Genomic DNA, 17,069 nt, shown 5'->3' with positions numbered 1-17,069 from the left:
TATTTCTGCTACAGTGTTCTCCTGACCCTGCTGGCCTGCAGTGTGTTCCTCCACATCAGCAGTATAGGCAAGCTGGCCCTTATGGTGCTGATCCAGGTCACCTTCCTGCTGCTCGTGGAGTGGCCCCAGGTGGCCCTGTTCGACAACGCAGATCTGCTGCTCACCGCCAACACCCTGTGAGTTTACACACACACACACACACACACACACACACACACACACACACACACACACACCCTGTCACTAACTGTAGCCTACTGTTCGCCCACCTCATAGTATTTGTTCAAGTAGTACTTGTTTTCGTTCAAATACTTAAGCTGCACTAGTTGATAAAGTTGCATGGAATAGTCCCGAAAGTGCAAACCCTGACCATATGGTACTCAAGGCAGGTTGAATCACGTTGCAGTCCACATTACAAGCTTAAGAGCGCAAGTATACAATTCTAGTCAATGTGAACTTGTGTCTACCTTTCTGGTGTGCAAAGCACAAATTTCTTGTCAAGTGTTGAAGGTATTTAATCAATTTGTGTTATGTTTTTGCCCTTAGCTCTTTCACACCATTGAATGACTCTCTAGATTGGTTTCCTAGTTTCAATGAAACAGTTACAGAGACGTGGTAAGTTCAATGTTATCTTTTGGTCTTCTCTTTTAGTATTTTGGTCAGCGTACTGTTACCATGTCCATGTTAGTGTGCGTGTCTACTCTTAGACTGAGTCCATCCTCCGTCTGTCTCCCCCTCAGCCAGGAGTGTGATTGATTGATTACAGTGGCAGTTCATGCCCATCAAGATTAGGGAGACCAATTTTAATTTTATGAGCATGGCCTCATATATTCCATTCACCCAGCTCAGTGTAACAGCGATAGGTCTAGGCTACTACAGTACATGATACTAAATGTTCCCCTACAGTATACCTACCAATCATGGGGTTGTTACAACCTAGCCTACAAATGAACGTTTGTAACGTAGGTCGATAGACAAATTGGAGAAATCAAGGTGACATACAGTGACACAAACAATACCGCCTTGCACACTCTTGCCTGCATCTAGCAGGTGTAATTATTAGTCCAAACAGTTGCAAAACATTACATTATCAACTAGAACAAGAGATTCTATTGGACAAATTCAGGTAGGTGTGTTTAATTAAGAAACTTTTTGCAACAGAATCAGCGGAATGAATACACCCCTGATCACCCGCAAACACAGTTCACTTTCATAGCAGCCACATACAGCATCATCGCTTTGCTCGTTGTATAAGTCATTCTCGCATCTACGCGCTCTCCTTCTCTAACTTTTCCATCAAAAAACCTCTCCGAACCAAACCTTTATACCATAAGGTTACTGCTAGAGCATACATCATTGTCACCATATTAACGTCATAGTCAACAAACTAGAACTAACGCGTTAGTACACCCACAATCCAATCCATGTGTCAAATCACGCAGTACATGTAGCACAAGCAGTTTAGCAGTTAAACCGGCAGGCCCCAGTGGCAATACATTTCTAAAACTGAAAGCTTACCTTAGAAGAGTTGCGGTGTTGGATAGCCTTAGCCAGCTAGCTAACATAAACAGCATTCCTCTTTGTTTGAGTCAGGTTGTTGAGTAGGCTAAATCATCTGCATTAGCTAAACTAAAGGTAAACTAAAAAGGAAAAAAAACATGAAATATAGCTACCTCTCTGTCTCTGCTGCTTCTTATTTTTTGTTAAGCATTGTTATATTGTTGTTAAACTTTTCAAATATTTTCTTTCTCTCTTTTTGAGTCAAGTACTCACCACATTTTATGCACTGCAGTGCTAGCTAGCTGTAGTTGTATGCTTTCAGTACTAGATTTATTCTCTGATCCTTTGATTGGATGGACAAGATGTTAGTTCATACTGCAAGAGATCTTATAGGTTGGAGGACGTCCTCCAGAAGTTGTCATACTTACTGTGTAAGTCTATGGAAGGGGGTGAGAACCATGAGCCTCCTAGATTTTGTATTGAAGTCAATGTACCCAGAGGAGGATGGAAATGAGCTTTTTTTAATGTTTCACTATTTGTATTTTTCTGAAAATGGTCCTCCCCTTCCTCCTCCAAGGAACCTCCACTGATTTGATTGCTTGATTCATTGCTTGATTCATTGATTGATTGTCATCCTGTCTCCCTCCCCCCAGCCAGGAGAGTGTGACCAAGGTGTCTCTAAAGGTCATGACCCCTGTCATCCTGACGGTGTTCGTCCTGGCTCTGTACCTACACGCTCAGCAGGTTGAGTCCACTGCACGCCTCGACTTCCTGTGGAAGCTGCAGGTAGGACCTGGCACCACACACATACACATTTACTAGGGTTGTGAACATTTAGAAACTGGGATCCTTAACGTTAAGTTCCTTTTTTCTTTTTTTCCCCACAAAGGTTTTTTGTGGGGGAAAAAGACAAGAGATACAGATTACCAAGACCTATGCACACCATGGTTCTTTCTGTCTGCCCACTCCTCTCTCCCTCGTGCTGGTAGCATTGCATTAGTGGAAACCAAGACAGTTCTCAGGAATGGCCTGGTTGTTGCATCGTCTGGGGCAATTTTAGCTAACCCTTTCCTAACCTGGCATGTTAATTCTCCTAACCTGCCACGTTAACCTCTCTGGGCTTCGAATTCGAATTCGTCCCACCTACGCAACAGCCAGTTGAATCCCGTGGCGCGATTTTCAAATACCTTAGAAATGCTATTACTTCAATTTCTCAAACATATGACTATTTTACAGCATTTTAAAGACAAGACTCTCGTTAATCTAACCACACTGTCCGATTTCAAAAAGGCTTTACAACGAAAGCAAAACATTAGATTATGTCAGCAGAGTACCCAGCCAGAAATAATAAGACACCCATTTTTCAAGCTAGCATATAATGTCACAAAAACCCAGAAGAGAGCTAAATGCAGCACTAACCTTTGATGATCTTCATCAGATGACACACCTAGGACATTATGTTATACAATACATGCATGTTTTGCTCAATCAAGTTCATATTTATATCAAAAACCAGCTTTTTACATTAGCATGTGACGTTCAGAACTAGCATACCCCCCGCAAACTTCCAGGGAATTTACTAACAATTTCTAAATTACTCACGATAAACGTTCACAAAAAAAAGAACAATTATTTTAAGAATTATAGATACAGAACTCCTTTGTGCAATCGAGGTGTCCGATTTTAAAATAGCTTTTCGGTGAAAGCACATTTTGCAATATTCTCAGTAGATAGCCCAGCCATCACGGCTAGCCATTTAGACACCCACCAAGTTTAGCCCTGACCAAAGTCAGATTTACTATTACAAAAGTTTGATTACCTTTGTTGTCTTCGTCAGAATGCACTCCCAGGACTGCTACTTCAATAACAAATGTTGGTTTGGTCCAAAATAATCCATCGTTATATCCAAATAGCGGCGTTTTGTTCGTGCGTTCCAGACACTATCCCAAATGGTAAATCAGGGTCACGAACATGGCGCAATTCGTGACAAAAAATGTCTAAATATTCCATTACCGTACTTCGAAGCATGTCAACCGCTGTTTAAAATCCATTTTTATGCCATTTTTCTCGTAAAAAAAGCGAAAATATTCCGACCGGGAATCTCCGTATAGGTAAACAGAGGAAAGAAAACAAAGCATTTGGTCGACGCGGGCACGCGCCTGAGTCTCACAGTACTGTAACCAGCCACTACCCAAACGCGCTACTTTTTTTCAGCCAGAGCCTGCAAAGCCACGATTCAGCTTTTTGCCGCCTTCTGAGAGCCCATGTGAGCCGTAGGAAGTGTCACGTAACAGCAGAGATCCTTTGTAATGGATAGAGATAATCAAGAAGGGGAAGAAATTGTCAGACAGGCCACTTCCTGCATGGAATCTTCTCAGGTTTTGGCCTGCCATATGAGTTCTGTTATACTCACAGACACCATTCAAACAGTTTTAGAAACTTTAGGGTGTTTTCTATCCAAAGCCAATAATTATATGCATATTCTAGTTACTGGGCAGGAGTAGTAACCAGATTAAATCGGGTACGTTTTTTATCCAGCCGTGTCAATACTGCCCCCTAGCCCTAACAGGTTAATTTCCCTAACCTGCTTTATAAATTCTCCTAACCTGCTACGAAAAGTCACTTCTGCTAGTCAAAACCGGCAGACCTGCCCTGAGAACAGTCTTGGTTCCCACTAATGCTAATGGTGCGAGTGTGTGTTCAGTCTTCGGTCTGTTGCGTGTAAAATATCCTAACTTATTCATTGATATTAGGCTCTGCTTTACTGAAGTTGCGAGACATTGCAAGCCAAGAAATTGCAAGATACAGCATTCCATTGCGAGACACACCTTTTGATTGCTGATAGATAGGCCTAGTGCACGGTTCTGACTCTGTCTGCCTGGTGGCCGACCTGTCTATACTGTGCCCCTGTGCCCCTCCCCTCTCTCTCCGTCCCTCGCTAGCTTGCTATGAAAGACACGAGTGTTTGTATTCTCTGAAGTACGGCAACTAATCAGTCTCCTCTGTTTAAAAAATACTGAATCTTGACACTCAGAAATGGGGTCTGTGCAAAGAATAAATTATTTTGGAGAGTCGACTCTCCACCATTGCATCATCGTCATTAACAGTTGGATAAACGGCAGCAAAAAATAAATAAATCACATCCCTCACACATACACACACACACACACACACACACACACACACACACACACACACACACACACACACACACACACACACACGCCTCGACTTCCTCTGGAAGCTAGGTAGGACCTGGCACCCCCTCACACACACGTCCAGCAGGTAGAGTCCACATGCCTCGGTTGTTGTATCTGGTGACATCACTCAGCAGATCTCAGCCTTTCTCTGTAGATAGTGGTTGCAGCAGAGTGACTTTTAATCTCGACTCTGGTCTACGTTCAGTGGAATACTAAACGCCAATCAGCATTTTCGGTTCCTCTCAATACCTATAGACAGACAGCAATGAGGTTGCCCTATTAGTCATTTAGTCACTTCCTCATCTCTTTTAACAAACCATTTCCCCATTCTCCGGTGTCTGTCCCCTCCAGGCTACAGAGGAGAAAGAGGAGATGGAGGAGCTTCAGGCCTACAACCGCCGCCTCCTCCACAACATCCTGCCTAAAGACGTGGCCGCCCACTTCCTGGCGCGGGAGCGGCGTAACGACGAGCTCTACTACCAGTCCTGTGAGTGTGTGGCCGTCATGTTCGCCTCCATCTCCAACTTCTCTGAGTTCTACGTGGAGCTGGAGGCCAACAACGAGGGAGTGGAGTGTCTCAGGCTGCTCAACGAGATCATCGCCGACTTTGACGAGGTGAGAGAGAATAATCTGTATAAAGGAAGGGAAAGGTCGGGGAGTGAGGAGAGGAGGAATGGGGGAGGGCAGAGAGACAACGAGGGGATGGAGTCTTTGAGATTACCGAACGAGATCGTCGCAGATGAATAGAGTACATGATCGTCGTTCTATGAATAGAGTACATTTTGGGTAGTGTAACTTGCACCTAATTTTGAACATTTTGTCATAAAAAAAAACATATTTACTCATCTCAAGGGGTTAATAATTTAAAAAAAAGACTAGTAAGTGTTGACAGGGTTTACCGTAACAGGGTTGAGGTTTTCATCTTAAATCAGCCATAAATCTCCATCACTGGGGGAATGGAAACTTGCTGTGTGCAACAGGAAGGGGCAACTGTATGCAAGCTTCACAAAAACTGTTAAATACATTTTAAAAATCTAGCCTTATCTAGTTGTCTGTTCTTTCGACCAATCGAAGAAAAAAATGTAACCTGACCCAACTATTCTGCTCCTGCTGGCTTTAGCAGATTCTGCCATCACTCTCCTGAAGTTGCCGGTAATAGTCTACACGAGGAGTCGGCAACCTTTTCTCATGTGAAATTCCAATATGTCTTACCATTTATACCGATCTAAGTGCCAGTTATGGTTTTCATATGCACATTTTCATTTAAACAGTTTAATGAAGTTATGAAAAAATGAATGAGCACAAATTGGCGAGAAAGAGCGCATTCTGGAGAGAGAAGTGCATCTGGGCGCATGGTCAATCCGACGTCTGAATTGGCCATGCAGCATTTACGGTGATACGGCCTCAGCAGAAGTCAGGGCATACATACTTCTTGAGCTTCGTGGAGCAGTGCGGAGCAGTTGTAAAGGAAGTGAGTTTGTGTTTTCTACAGGATGTACCGCCCCCACCTACCGTCAACCAATCATGTCAATGCTGAGTAATACAGAACCCTCGGCATTGTTACAACATTTGGGAGGTGGTACAGAGCTTGATTTGGCCTCTGCATGCCTCTGGAGGCTCCGACCACATTTTCGGATTAAACTAAAATGTGTTTTTAGTCTTGGTCTCTGCAATGGATTAGATCACTGAGATGGGCGCAAATATACATACAGTACCAGTCAAAGTTTGGACACACATACTCAATCCAGGGTTTTTCTTTATTTTTACTATTTTCTACATTGTAGAATAGTAGTGAAGACATCAAAACTATGAAATAACACATATGGTATCATACAGTAACCAAAAAAGTGTATATTTTCTATTTGAGATTCTTCAAAGTAGCCACCCTTTGCCTTGATGACAGCTTGCACACTCTTGGCATTCTCTCAACCAGCTTCATGAGGTAATCACCTGGAATGCATTTCAATTAACAGGTGTTAATGTGTTTGAGCCAATCAGTTGTGCTGTGACAAGGTAGGGGTGGTATACAGAAGATAGCCCTATTTGGTAAAAGATGAGGATTCCATCATTACTTTAAGACATGAAAGTCAGTCAATCCGGAACATTTAACGGAACATCAATCCGGAAATGTTTACGTTTCTTCAAGTACAGTCGCAAAAACCATCAAACACTATGATGAAACTAGCTCTCATGAGGACCGTCACAGGAAAGAAAGACCCAGAGTTACCTCTGCTGCAGAGGATAAGTTCATTAGAGTTAACTGCACCTCAGATTGCAGCCCAAATAAATGCTTCACAGATTTCAAGTAACAGACACATCTCAACATCAACTGTTCAGAGGAGACTGCGTGAATCAGGCCATGGTCGAATTGCTGAAAAAACCCCACTACTAAAGGTCACCAATAAGATGAAGAGACTTGCTTGGGCAATGGATATTAGACCGGGGAAAATCTGTCCTGTGGTCTGATGAGTCCAAATTTGAGATTTTTGGTTCCAACCACCGTGTCTTCGTAAGATGCAGAGTAGGTGAACGGATGATCTCCGCATGTGTAGTTCCCACCGTGAAGCATAGAGGAGGAGGTGTGATCGTGTGGGGGTGCTTTGCTGGTGACACTGTGGGTGATTTATTTAGAATTCAAGGCGCACTTAACCAGCATGGCTTCCACAGCATTCTGCAGCGATACGCCATCCCATCTGGTTTGGGCTTAGTGGGACTATCATTTGTTTTTCAACAGGACAATGACCCAACACACCTTCAGGCTGTGTAAGGGCTATTTGACCAAGAAGGAGAGTGATGGAGTGCTGCATCAGATGACCAGGCCTCCACACTCACCCGACCTCAACCCAATTGAGATGGTTTGGGATGAGTTGGACTGCAGCGTGTAGTAAAAGCAGCCAACAAGTGCTCAGCATATGTGGGAACTCCTTCAAGACTGTTGGAAAAGCATTCCAGGTGAAGCTGGTTGCGAGAATGCCAAGAGTGTGTAAAGCTGTCATCAAGGCAAAGGGTGGCTACTTTGAAGAATCTCAAATATAAAATACTATATGATTTCATGTGTGATTTCATAGTTTTGATGTCTTCACTATTATTCTACAGTGTAAGAAAATAGTAAAAATTAAGAAAAACCCTTGAATGAGTAGGTGTGTCCAAACTTTTGACTGGTACTGTATATATATTTGTTACTGCTAGACTAAAACAATGTTGGTTGACCAACAGCCTAACACGCAGACAATCGACCAGTCAACTAATTGGGGTCAGCCCTAAGGCTATCTATCTATGGTTTGACATGTTATGCCTGACGTGCTCAGTTTTCCACCTCAAAACACCAGAAAATTGCCAACAATAGTAGAACCAGCTCACCTACACTATGATTTGAATATTATATGTTCAATGTTTTAAATTATTTTTTTAAAGGAATAGTTTCAAATTTTAGAGTTAAATCAAATCTTCTTAGAAGTCGGGAAAACATGACGAGGGACAAAATGCCGCTATATTCATATAAAAAATCAAATTTATTGAATGTTTCATGTGGTCTATTTTAAACAGGAATTCATTTAATATTACAGGCTTTTAAAGTTCAATATTGGTGCACAATTTCTACCTAACATATCAAAGGGATGCAAAATGTACTCTATTTGTGGAACGACCCAGCTATTATAGTACGGTTTGTTATTGTGTGCGTTTTGGCACTGCTTGTAACTCTCTCCCTTTCCACCGATGACTCGCTTTTGTCTACCCCCCGACCGCCCAGATCATCAGTGAGGACAACTTCCGTCAACTGGAAAAGATAAAGACCATCGGTAGTACCTACATGGCTGCCTCTGGCCTCAACGACTCTACCTACGACCGTGAGGGACGATCACACATCCTGGCTCTGGCAGACTATGCTATGAGACTCAGGGAACAGATGAAGTACATCAACGAACACTCCTTCAATAACTTCCAGATGAAGATAGGTGAGTCCCTGGACCTATAGTAGAGATCCCCGGTGGGGTGGGATGGTGGTAGTAGTAGTATTAGGAGTAGGACTAGCCATGAGACTCAGGGAACAGATGAAGTACACCTACAAATACTCCTTCAATAACTTCCAGATGAAGATAGATGAGTGGTATTACATGTGTGGCAAAGTGTCCCTTTGAAAAGACAACACACAGAGTAAGAATCAATTCTGGTTAGGGCTGCAGTCGTCTATCATTAGTTGACTATTTGAATCAGATGCGTTGTACTGGAACAAAAGCCGGCACATGTTGCAGCCCTCTAGGACAGAATTTACAGGTTTACTTCTAGATGGGTGAAGTGGTGCAATGCAGGCAGGCAGGTTGACTGTGTCTTGTTTCCTCATGCAGGTCTCAACATGGGTCCGGTGGTGGCAGGGGTGATCGGGGCTAAGAAGCCCCAGTATGACATCTGGGGGAACACTGTCAACGTGGCCAGTCGTATGGACAGCACAGGAGTCCCAGACTGCATACAAGTAGATACACCTACTTTGCCTGATATTAAGAATTATTGTACATATCTTTGGTATGCACTGTATTTTAGACATGTCATTGAGAGTCATACAATGTTCACCCATTTAAAACTTATTTAAATGCTATATTAATCTGTCAATGTAATTCCTTGGATGATGGTCTCCCTTTTTCTGCTATAACAGCCTCCACTCTTCTGGGAAGGCTTTCCTCTAGATGTTGGAACATGGGGAACCTGCTTCCATTCAGCCACAAGAGCATTAGTGAGGTCGGGGACTGATGTTGGGCGATTAGGCCTGGCTCGCAGTCTGCGTTCCAATTTATCACAATGACGTTCGATGTGGTTGAGGTCAGGGCTCTGTGCAGGCCAATCAAGTTCTTCCACACCGATCTCGACAAACCATTTCTGCTGTATGCTAGAGCGTTAAGATTTCCCTTCACTGGAACTAAGGGGCCTAGCCCAAACCATGAAAAACAGCCCCAGACCGCTATCCACCAAACTTTAGAGTTGGCACTATGCATTCGGTAGGTAGCGTTCTCCTGTCATCCGCCAAACCCAGATTCGTCCATCGGACTGCCAGATGGTAAAGCGTGATTTATCACTCCAGAGAACATGTTTCCACTGTTCCAGAGTCCAATGGCGATTAGCTTTACACCACTCCAGCTGAAGCTTGGCATTGCGCATGGTGATCTTAGGCTTTTGTGCGGCTGCTCAGCCATGGATTCCCATTTCATGAAGCTCCCGACAAACAGTTCTTGTGCTGATGTTGCTTCCAGAGGCAGTTTGGAACTCGGTAGTGAGTGTTGCAACCGAGGACAGGCAAAACATTTTTTACGCGCTTCAGCACTCGGTGGTCCCGTTCTGTGAGCTTGGGGCCTACCACTTCGCGGCTGAGCTGTTGTTGCTGTTGTTGCTAGCATGGCATAGATTGGACGAACTGACTTGTTGGAAAGGTGGCATCCTATGACGGTGCTACGTTGAAAGTCACTGAGATCTTCAGTGAGGCCATTGCACTGCCAATGTTTGTCTATGGAGACTGCATGGCTGTGTGCTCGATTTTATACACCTGTCTGTCAGCAACGGGTGTGGCTGAAATAGCCGAATCCACTAATTTGAATGGGTGTCCACAATATAGATTGTGTCCCCTCCGTCCTCTATGATCAGTGCTGCCACCTGCTGAATATAAAACCCTACTGCAGCGCAGCATTTTGCAACTACGATTTATTACAAGGAACAAGAATTGTAACCAGATACCAAGTTCTCCACTTCAACCTTCGCTACAATTGTCATCATATACTTTTCCTTCCACCGTGTAGCGCCTTGGTCATCCTAGATAGAACAGAAAACTCTAGGATAGCTGCTGTGTAGCTGTGGCTGACATTGTCTGTGGAGACGAGGTGGAGTGTCTCTGTGTCGAATGACACGCGCGCACACACACTTACGTGTCCTTGTGTTGTCTTTTCCCAGGTGACCACAGACCTGTACCATGTCCTGGTAAACAAAGGTTACCAGCTCGACCACAGAGGCCTGGTCAAGGTGAAGGGAAAAGGAGAGATGACCACCTACTTCCTGACCAGCGGTCCCAATGGTACCCAGGGCAGTTAACAGACGGTCACGGGACTACCGCTGGCTGCTAATACATGAAGAGGAGAGAGAGGGAGAGAGAGCGGGAGAGGGGGGAGTGAGTGTGTGATAAAAGAGAGCGAGAGGAGGGAGAGAGATGAGAAAAAAAGAAACAGTTCAAAGCCCTGAAGGAAATGTGTGTGTGTGTGTGTGTGTGTGTGTGTGTGTGTGTGTGCAATCATGTATTCTTATGCACACTACTTTAGGTTTGGGTCTCAAATGGCTTCCTGTATAAGCCCAGGGCCCTGGTTAAAATTAGTGCACTGTATAGGGAATACGGTGCCATATGGGACGCAAACCAGGAATTTTGTTCTCACTTCAAGGCTTTTGACACGAAGCTACTTGAAAGATATAATGAACGAATTATAGTGAAGACCTATTGCCTTAGAAGGAAATTACTGAACAAAAGGCTATATTTGTTTTGTTGTGAGCTACACAGCAAATACTTCACATCCGGCGCTATTATTTATTTTTCACTGAAATGGATGGATTTTTTTGTTGTCATGACGACCTTGTAACAAAAACTACATATGTATTATATGAAATATTCAAGGATAAGAGGATGAGAAGGATGACAATGACCAAAGAACAAATGTTTAATTATGAGGGACTGACGCTACACGCATCAACCAATTTCTGTTTGAAATGACTGCAGAAGGAACAACTGACATGACAGCGGATTGAACAACTGCAAACCTGTTGTTTTTTCAGCTTTTTCTTTCTTGTCACTTTTGACAACAAGGGCCACGGAAAACAACGTCATTGTCTTTGATAGTGGCGAACACATTATTGTTTTTGACTTTGATGTGCTTGCAAATATGAAAAGGAGAGCTGAGAAATCGTGTCTTTGATTGTGCACTGTGAACGAAGAGAGACCACACACACACGCAGAGCAGCCTTGGATTGGATTTCGGTGTTCCTTTCAGGGCCTCTATTGTGTGCAGGCTAATTCTAACCCACATAAGGTTGTGGTTTCATTTTTCTATGTATCATCAATGACATTCCCTCTCTAGATGTATTTTTGGGGTACAAGCCAAAACAGAAACTTTAGTGACGGACAAACAAACAACTGCATTGCTACCACGGTACCGGAATGAGTGTTTTCATTGCTGTGAGATGTTTTATATGAAATAAGTGTGTGCGTGTGAGGCTAAGTGTATGCTGTTCTTTATCTTTAAAGGGGCATAATTTTTCACTGTGAGGTTTTTAAGGATTCTGTATGACAAGTGGGGGTGCGTCCAAAATGACACCCTATTCCCTGTGTAGTGCGCTACATGGGGAATAGGGTGCCATTTTGGACCGCACATGTGCCAAATTGATGCTGCAAGGCTTATGCGTGTCATTTTTATATCTTATGCTTTGGAGTTGTGTGTTCATTCCTGATTGATGTTTGTTGATTTTGTTTATATCACCTTTACTTCATGCCGTTTATTTTGTCTGTGATTATGATCACAATTCCATTCCAACCCTTAATGTCTAAAAGCCCACAAATTGATTTTGGATTGTGTTTAAAGGAGGTGGTTATCTACACACGCTGGGCCTATAGCCTACAGTGCAATGTTACATGTACAGGAGAATACACAAAAGTTACCTGGCATGAACACTAGCTGTTAACTTGAAATAAGAGGTACATATAATGGTAGTATCTGTACTCTATAGTATTTGACACCATCAGATAGTATTGGTATTTAGTACATAGAAGCTCTTTACCCCCCCAAAGGAGTAGTTGAAACTCATCTTATGAATGTACAAAAATATACTGTATGTCTATGGTGAAACTACTACTACTTACTATTTTTGTGGTACAAACATCATCTGGCTTGTATTGAAAGAAATTCCCAGAAAACTAGTTTTAATGGTGCCAATACATGCTCCCAGGGCAGGACAGGGACGTGGAAAGAGCTACTTCTGTATTATGGGAAGTACTATTGCTATTGAATAGAAATTAAGGTTAATTCCCTTGATCCCACTTATCCCGCCAATACTGAGGCTCACTGTACTGTACAAGGGAGTAGGTTACAGTATGTAGGCTCTACCGTGGTGACTTGTGGCCTCTGTCTATCTATCTTCTTCCTCGACCTATGTCATGTTCATTAGGAACGGAAGAAAATAAGTGAAACAGGGAGGTGCTACAGTACCTGAACTTGTCAAATGCGAAATGGCTTGTTTAGGTTTTTCGTGGCAAAACGGATTCCTACTGTGAACACAAGCCTAATGAACACGAGCCTGCTGATCCTGAGCAACCTGTGTGTAGGAAGGAATGGATCTCGGATTGAAGTTGTTTTGTTCCCACTTTTTTCTTTTTTCCCCCCCATCCTTTTCCCATTAGTTTCTTACTGTATTTGAGTTGAAAGGCCAACAAAATACTGTTTGTTTGTTTTTCCATTCCAAAAATAACAATATAGCAGAATTGAAGAAATTAAATGGTTTGATTTCCCCTTAAAACGAAATCAATACATTACTGTTTTGTGTTATTGATGATCATTTATTTATTATTATGTTACTATTCAGTGTCTTCCCCTAATCAATGTGCAATCTAGGCCTGTGTGTTTTTCTGCTGTTTTATTGCAATGCACATTTTATTAAAATAATACGTTGGATAAGTTATTGGTAATGTCATGTTCATAATAATGGGTACCATGCCTTAAATCACCCCTATACCTATGTAACTATACAGTAATAATAACTGCAAGTAACAAGAATATCTATGTATATAGATGGGTTTTAGGATGGAGTTAGCCTCGTTCCACGATCCTGATCCCATGAGCTAACATTCTGTTTCGCTATATGGATTAAATGACAAGTTCCCTTTTTAACATTTTTTTTTTTTTTTACCAAATCTGTGTTTTAGATGTAAATGGTATGTTATAGAAGCATGGGGAAGTCTATCGCTGGTGGGCTAAGTTTCTTAAAACCAAGTGAAAATTGCAAAAAAATAAAGTGTCTGGACACTTCGATGTCATTTATGGCAGCCCCCCGCACCTCTCTGATTCAGAGGGGTTGGGTTAAATGCGGAAGACACATTTCAGTTGAATGCATTCAGTTGCACAACTGACTAGGTATCCCCATTTCCCTTTTCTTTCCCTTTAACATTTCATATACATCCAAAATACAGATTTGGTCAAAAGAAAGTGAACTTGTCCCTTAAGTGAAACTAAACGAGAGCACAGTGGTCAGGATGGTGGATAAGGGCTAGTAGGGTTGGGAGTCAATTCCATTTCAATTCCAGTCAATTCAGGAAGTATACTGAAAATCCAATTCCAATTATCTTCAATGCTTTTCAATGAGGAAAATGTGGAATTATAATTAAGGTTTACTTTCTAAATTCAGTGGAATTTAAATGGAATTGACCCCAACCCTGGAGACTAGATGTGAGTAGGCCTAAAGGCATAGTGTAGACCTAGGTACACTACATGGCCAAAAGTATGTGCTTGTTGGATATCTAATTTCAAAATTATGGGCATTAATATAGAGTTGGTCCCCCTTTGCTGCTATAACAGCCTCCACTCTTCTGGGAAGGCTTTCCACTAGATGTTGGAACGTTCGTAGCGTTAAGATTTCCCTTCCCTGGAACTAAGGGGCCTAACCCGAACTATGAAGACCACCTCAGACCATTATTCCTCCTCCACCAAAATGTACAATTGGCAATATGCATTTGGGCACAAAGCGTTCTCCTGGCATCCGCCAAACCCAGATTAGTCTATCGGACTGCCAGATGGTGAAGCGTGATTCGTCATTCCAGAGAACGCGTTTCCACTGCTCTAGAGTCCAATGGCGGTGAGCTATACACCACTCCAGCCGACGCTTGGCATTGCGCATTGTGATCTTAGGCTTGTGTGCAGCTGCTCGGCCATGGAAACCCATTTCATGAAGCTCCTGACGAACAGTTCTTGTGCTGACGTTGCTTCCAGAGGCAGTTTGGGACTCGGTAGTGAGTGTTGCAACCGAGGACAGACTATTTTTAAACACTTCAGCACTCGGCGGTCCCGTTCTGTGAGCTTGTGTGGTCTATCACTTTGCAGCTGAGCGTTTTTGCTCCTAGACGTTTACATTTCACAATAACAGCACTTACAGTTGTCCGGGGCAGCTCTAGCAGGGCAGAAATTTGACGAACTGACTTGTTGGAAAGGTGGCATCCTATGATGGTGCTGTATGTTGAAAGTCACTGTTTCTACTACTTCAATGAGTTGGTTAACAAACGGAAAGGGTGTATACTACCACCGGGAGTGTGTTTGAATTATTCAGACCCCTTTACTTTTTTCATATTTTGTTACGTTACAGCCTTATTCTAAAAGGGGAAAGAAACCTCCTCAATCTACACACAATACCCCATAATGACAAAGCGAAAACAGGTTTTTAGAAATGTTTGCAAATGTATTAAAAATTACAAAAAACAGATACCTTATTTACGTAAGTATTCAGACCCTTTGCTATGAGACTTGAAATTGAGCTCAGGTTCTTCGTGTTTCCATTGATCATCCTTGAGATATTTCTACTACTTGATTGGAGTCCACCTGTGGTAAATTCAATTGATTGGACATGATTTGGAAAGGCACACACCTGTCTATATAAGGTCCCACAGTTGACAGTGCATGTCAGAACAAAAACCAATCCATGAGGTCGAAGGAATTGTCCGCAGAACTCCGAGACAGTATTGTGTTGAGGCACAGATCTGGGGAAGGGTATCAAAAAATATCTGCAGCATTGAAGGTCCCCAAGAACACAGTGGCCTCCATCATTCTTAAGTGGAAGAAGGTTGGAACCACCAAAACTCTTCCTAGAGCTAGCCACCCGGCCAAACTGAGCGATCGGGGGAGAAGGGCCTTGGTCAGGGAGATGACCAAGAACCCGATAGTCAATCTGACAGAGCTCCAGAGTTCCTCTGTTGAGATGGGACAGCCTTCCAGAAGGACAACCATCTCTGCAGCTCTCCACCAATCAGGCCTCTATGGTAGAGTGGCCAGACGGAAGCCACTCCTCTGTAAAAGGCACGACAGCCCGCTTGGAGTTTGCCAAAAGGCACCTAAAGAACTCTATGACCATGAGAAACAAGATTCTATGGTCTGATGAAACCAAGATTGAACTCTTTGGCCTTGATGCCAAGCGTCACGTCTTGAGGAAACCTGGCACCATCCCTATGGTGAAGCATGGTGGTGGCAGCATCATACTGTGGGGATGTTTTTCAGAGGCAGGGACAGGGAAACTCATCAGGATCGAGGGAAAGATGAACGAGCAAAGTACAGAGAGATCCTTGATGAAAACCTGCTCCAGAGTGCTCAGGACCTCAGACTGGGGAGAAGGTTAACCTTCCGACAGCACAACAACGCTAAGCACACAGCCAAGACAACGCAGGAGTGGCTTCGGGACAAGTCTATGAATTTCCTTGAGTGGCCCAGCCAGAGCCCGGACTTGAACCCGACTGGAGAGACCTGAAAATAGCTGTGCAGCAACTCTCCCCATCCAACCTGACAGACCTTGAGAGGATCTGCAGGGAAGAATGGGAGAAACTCCTCAAATACAGGTGTGCCAAGCTTGTAGTGTCACACTCAAGAACACTCAAGGCTGTAATCACTGCCAAAGGTGCTTCAAGAAAGTACTGAGTAAAGGGTCTGAATACTTATGTAAATGTGATATTTCCGTCTTTTAAAAAACGTTTTTTTTTTTTTTTTAGCAAAAATGTCAAAAAACCTATTTGTGCTTTGTCATAATGGGGTACTGTGTGTAGATTGATGAGGGGGAAAACAAACTATTTAATCAATTTTAGAATAAGCCTGTAACATAAAAAATGTGGAAAAAGTCAAGAGGTCTGAATACTTTCCAAATGCACTGTATGTTATGGAATGTTTGTGCACGAGTATAATTCATCGGCTGATCCCTCCTGATGACCTGGATCCTTCCTTAACCCATAGGAAGTCCAACCCTGTTGACTAATTTAAAAGTATGCAAGTCCTCAATGGTAATTTCCAAGCAAAAACGAGTTACTTCCAATTAATGATCTCTATCAATTTCTCTGTTCTCGACACACCATACAGAAGTACCTAGCTAGCACCACTGGAGGGAAGTGAAAGACCACACTTTCACTTTTGTCTCGTTTTTTTTTCAAAGAAAAAATGGTTTACATTTTTATTTATTTAGAATTTGGACAGACCACATAAGCAATTTGTTTAACAATTGAATTTTAGACATTAAATATCACATTAGGTGCGTCCGAAATGGTACCCTATTCCCTGTATAGTGCACTACTTTTGACCAGTGTCCATTGGGCTCTGGTCAAAAGCT

The 17,069-nt window shown here is 42.8% G+C and overlaps 1 protein-coding gene across 3 annotated transcripts in view; it reads left to right on the top strand.

Moving 5' to 3' along the window:
* Positions 1 to 13,393, top strand: part of LOC106567013 (adenylate cyclase type 6) — an 80,774-nt gene extending 67,381 nt beyond the window's left edge. For all 3 annotated transcript variants that reach the window (XM_014135782.3, XM_014135781.3, XM_014135780.3), the window contains exons 17-23: positions 1 to 176; positions 547 to 615; positions 2,154 to 2,286; positions 5,052 to 5,315; positions 8,452 to 8,656; positions 9,047 to 9,171; positions 10,635 to 13,393. In XM_014135782.3, the coding sequence (XP_013991257.2) occupies positions 1 to 176; positions 547 to 615; positions 2,154 to 2,286; positions 5,052 to 5,315; positions 8,452 to 8,656; positions 9,047 to 9,171; positions 10,635 to 10,772 (1,110 nt within the window). In that variant the 3' untranslated portion in view covers positions 10,773 to 13,393. The remainder of the gene's footprint in view (positions 177 to 546; positions 616 to 2,153; positions 2,287 to 5,051; positions 5,316 to 8,451; positions 8,657 to 9,046; positions 9,172 to 10,634) is intronic.
* Positions 13,394 to 17,069: the final 3,676 nt, after the last annotated feature.

Source organism: Salmo salar, chromosome 13, assembly GCF_965601325.2.
Source record: "Salmo salar chromosome 13, fSalSal1, whole genome shotgun sequence".
NCBI lineage: Eukaryota > Metazoa > Chordata > Actinopteri > Salmoniformes > Salmonidae > Salmo > Salmo salar.
Note: the sequence above shows the minus strand (reverse complement) of the source record. Positions and strands in the feature narration are given on the sequence as shown.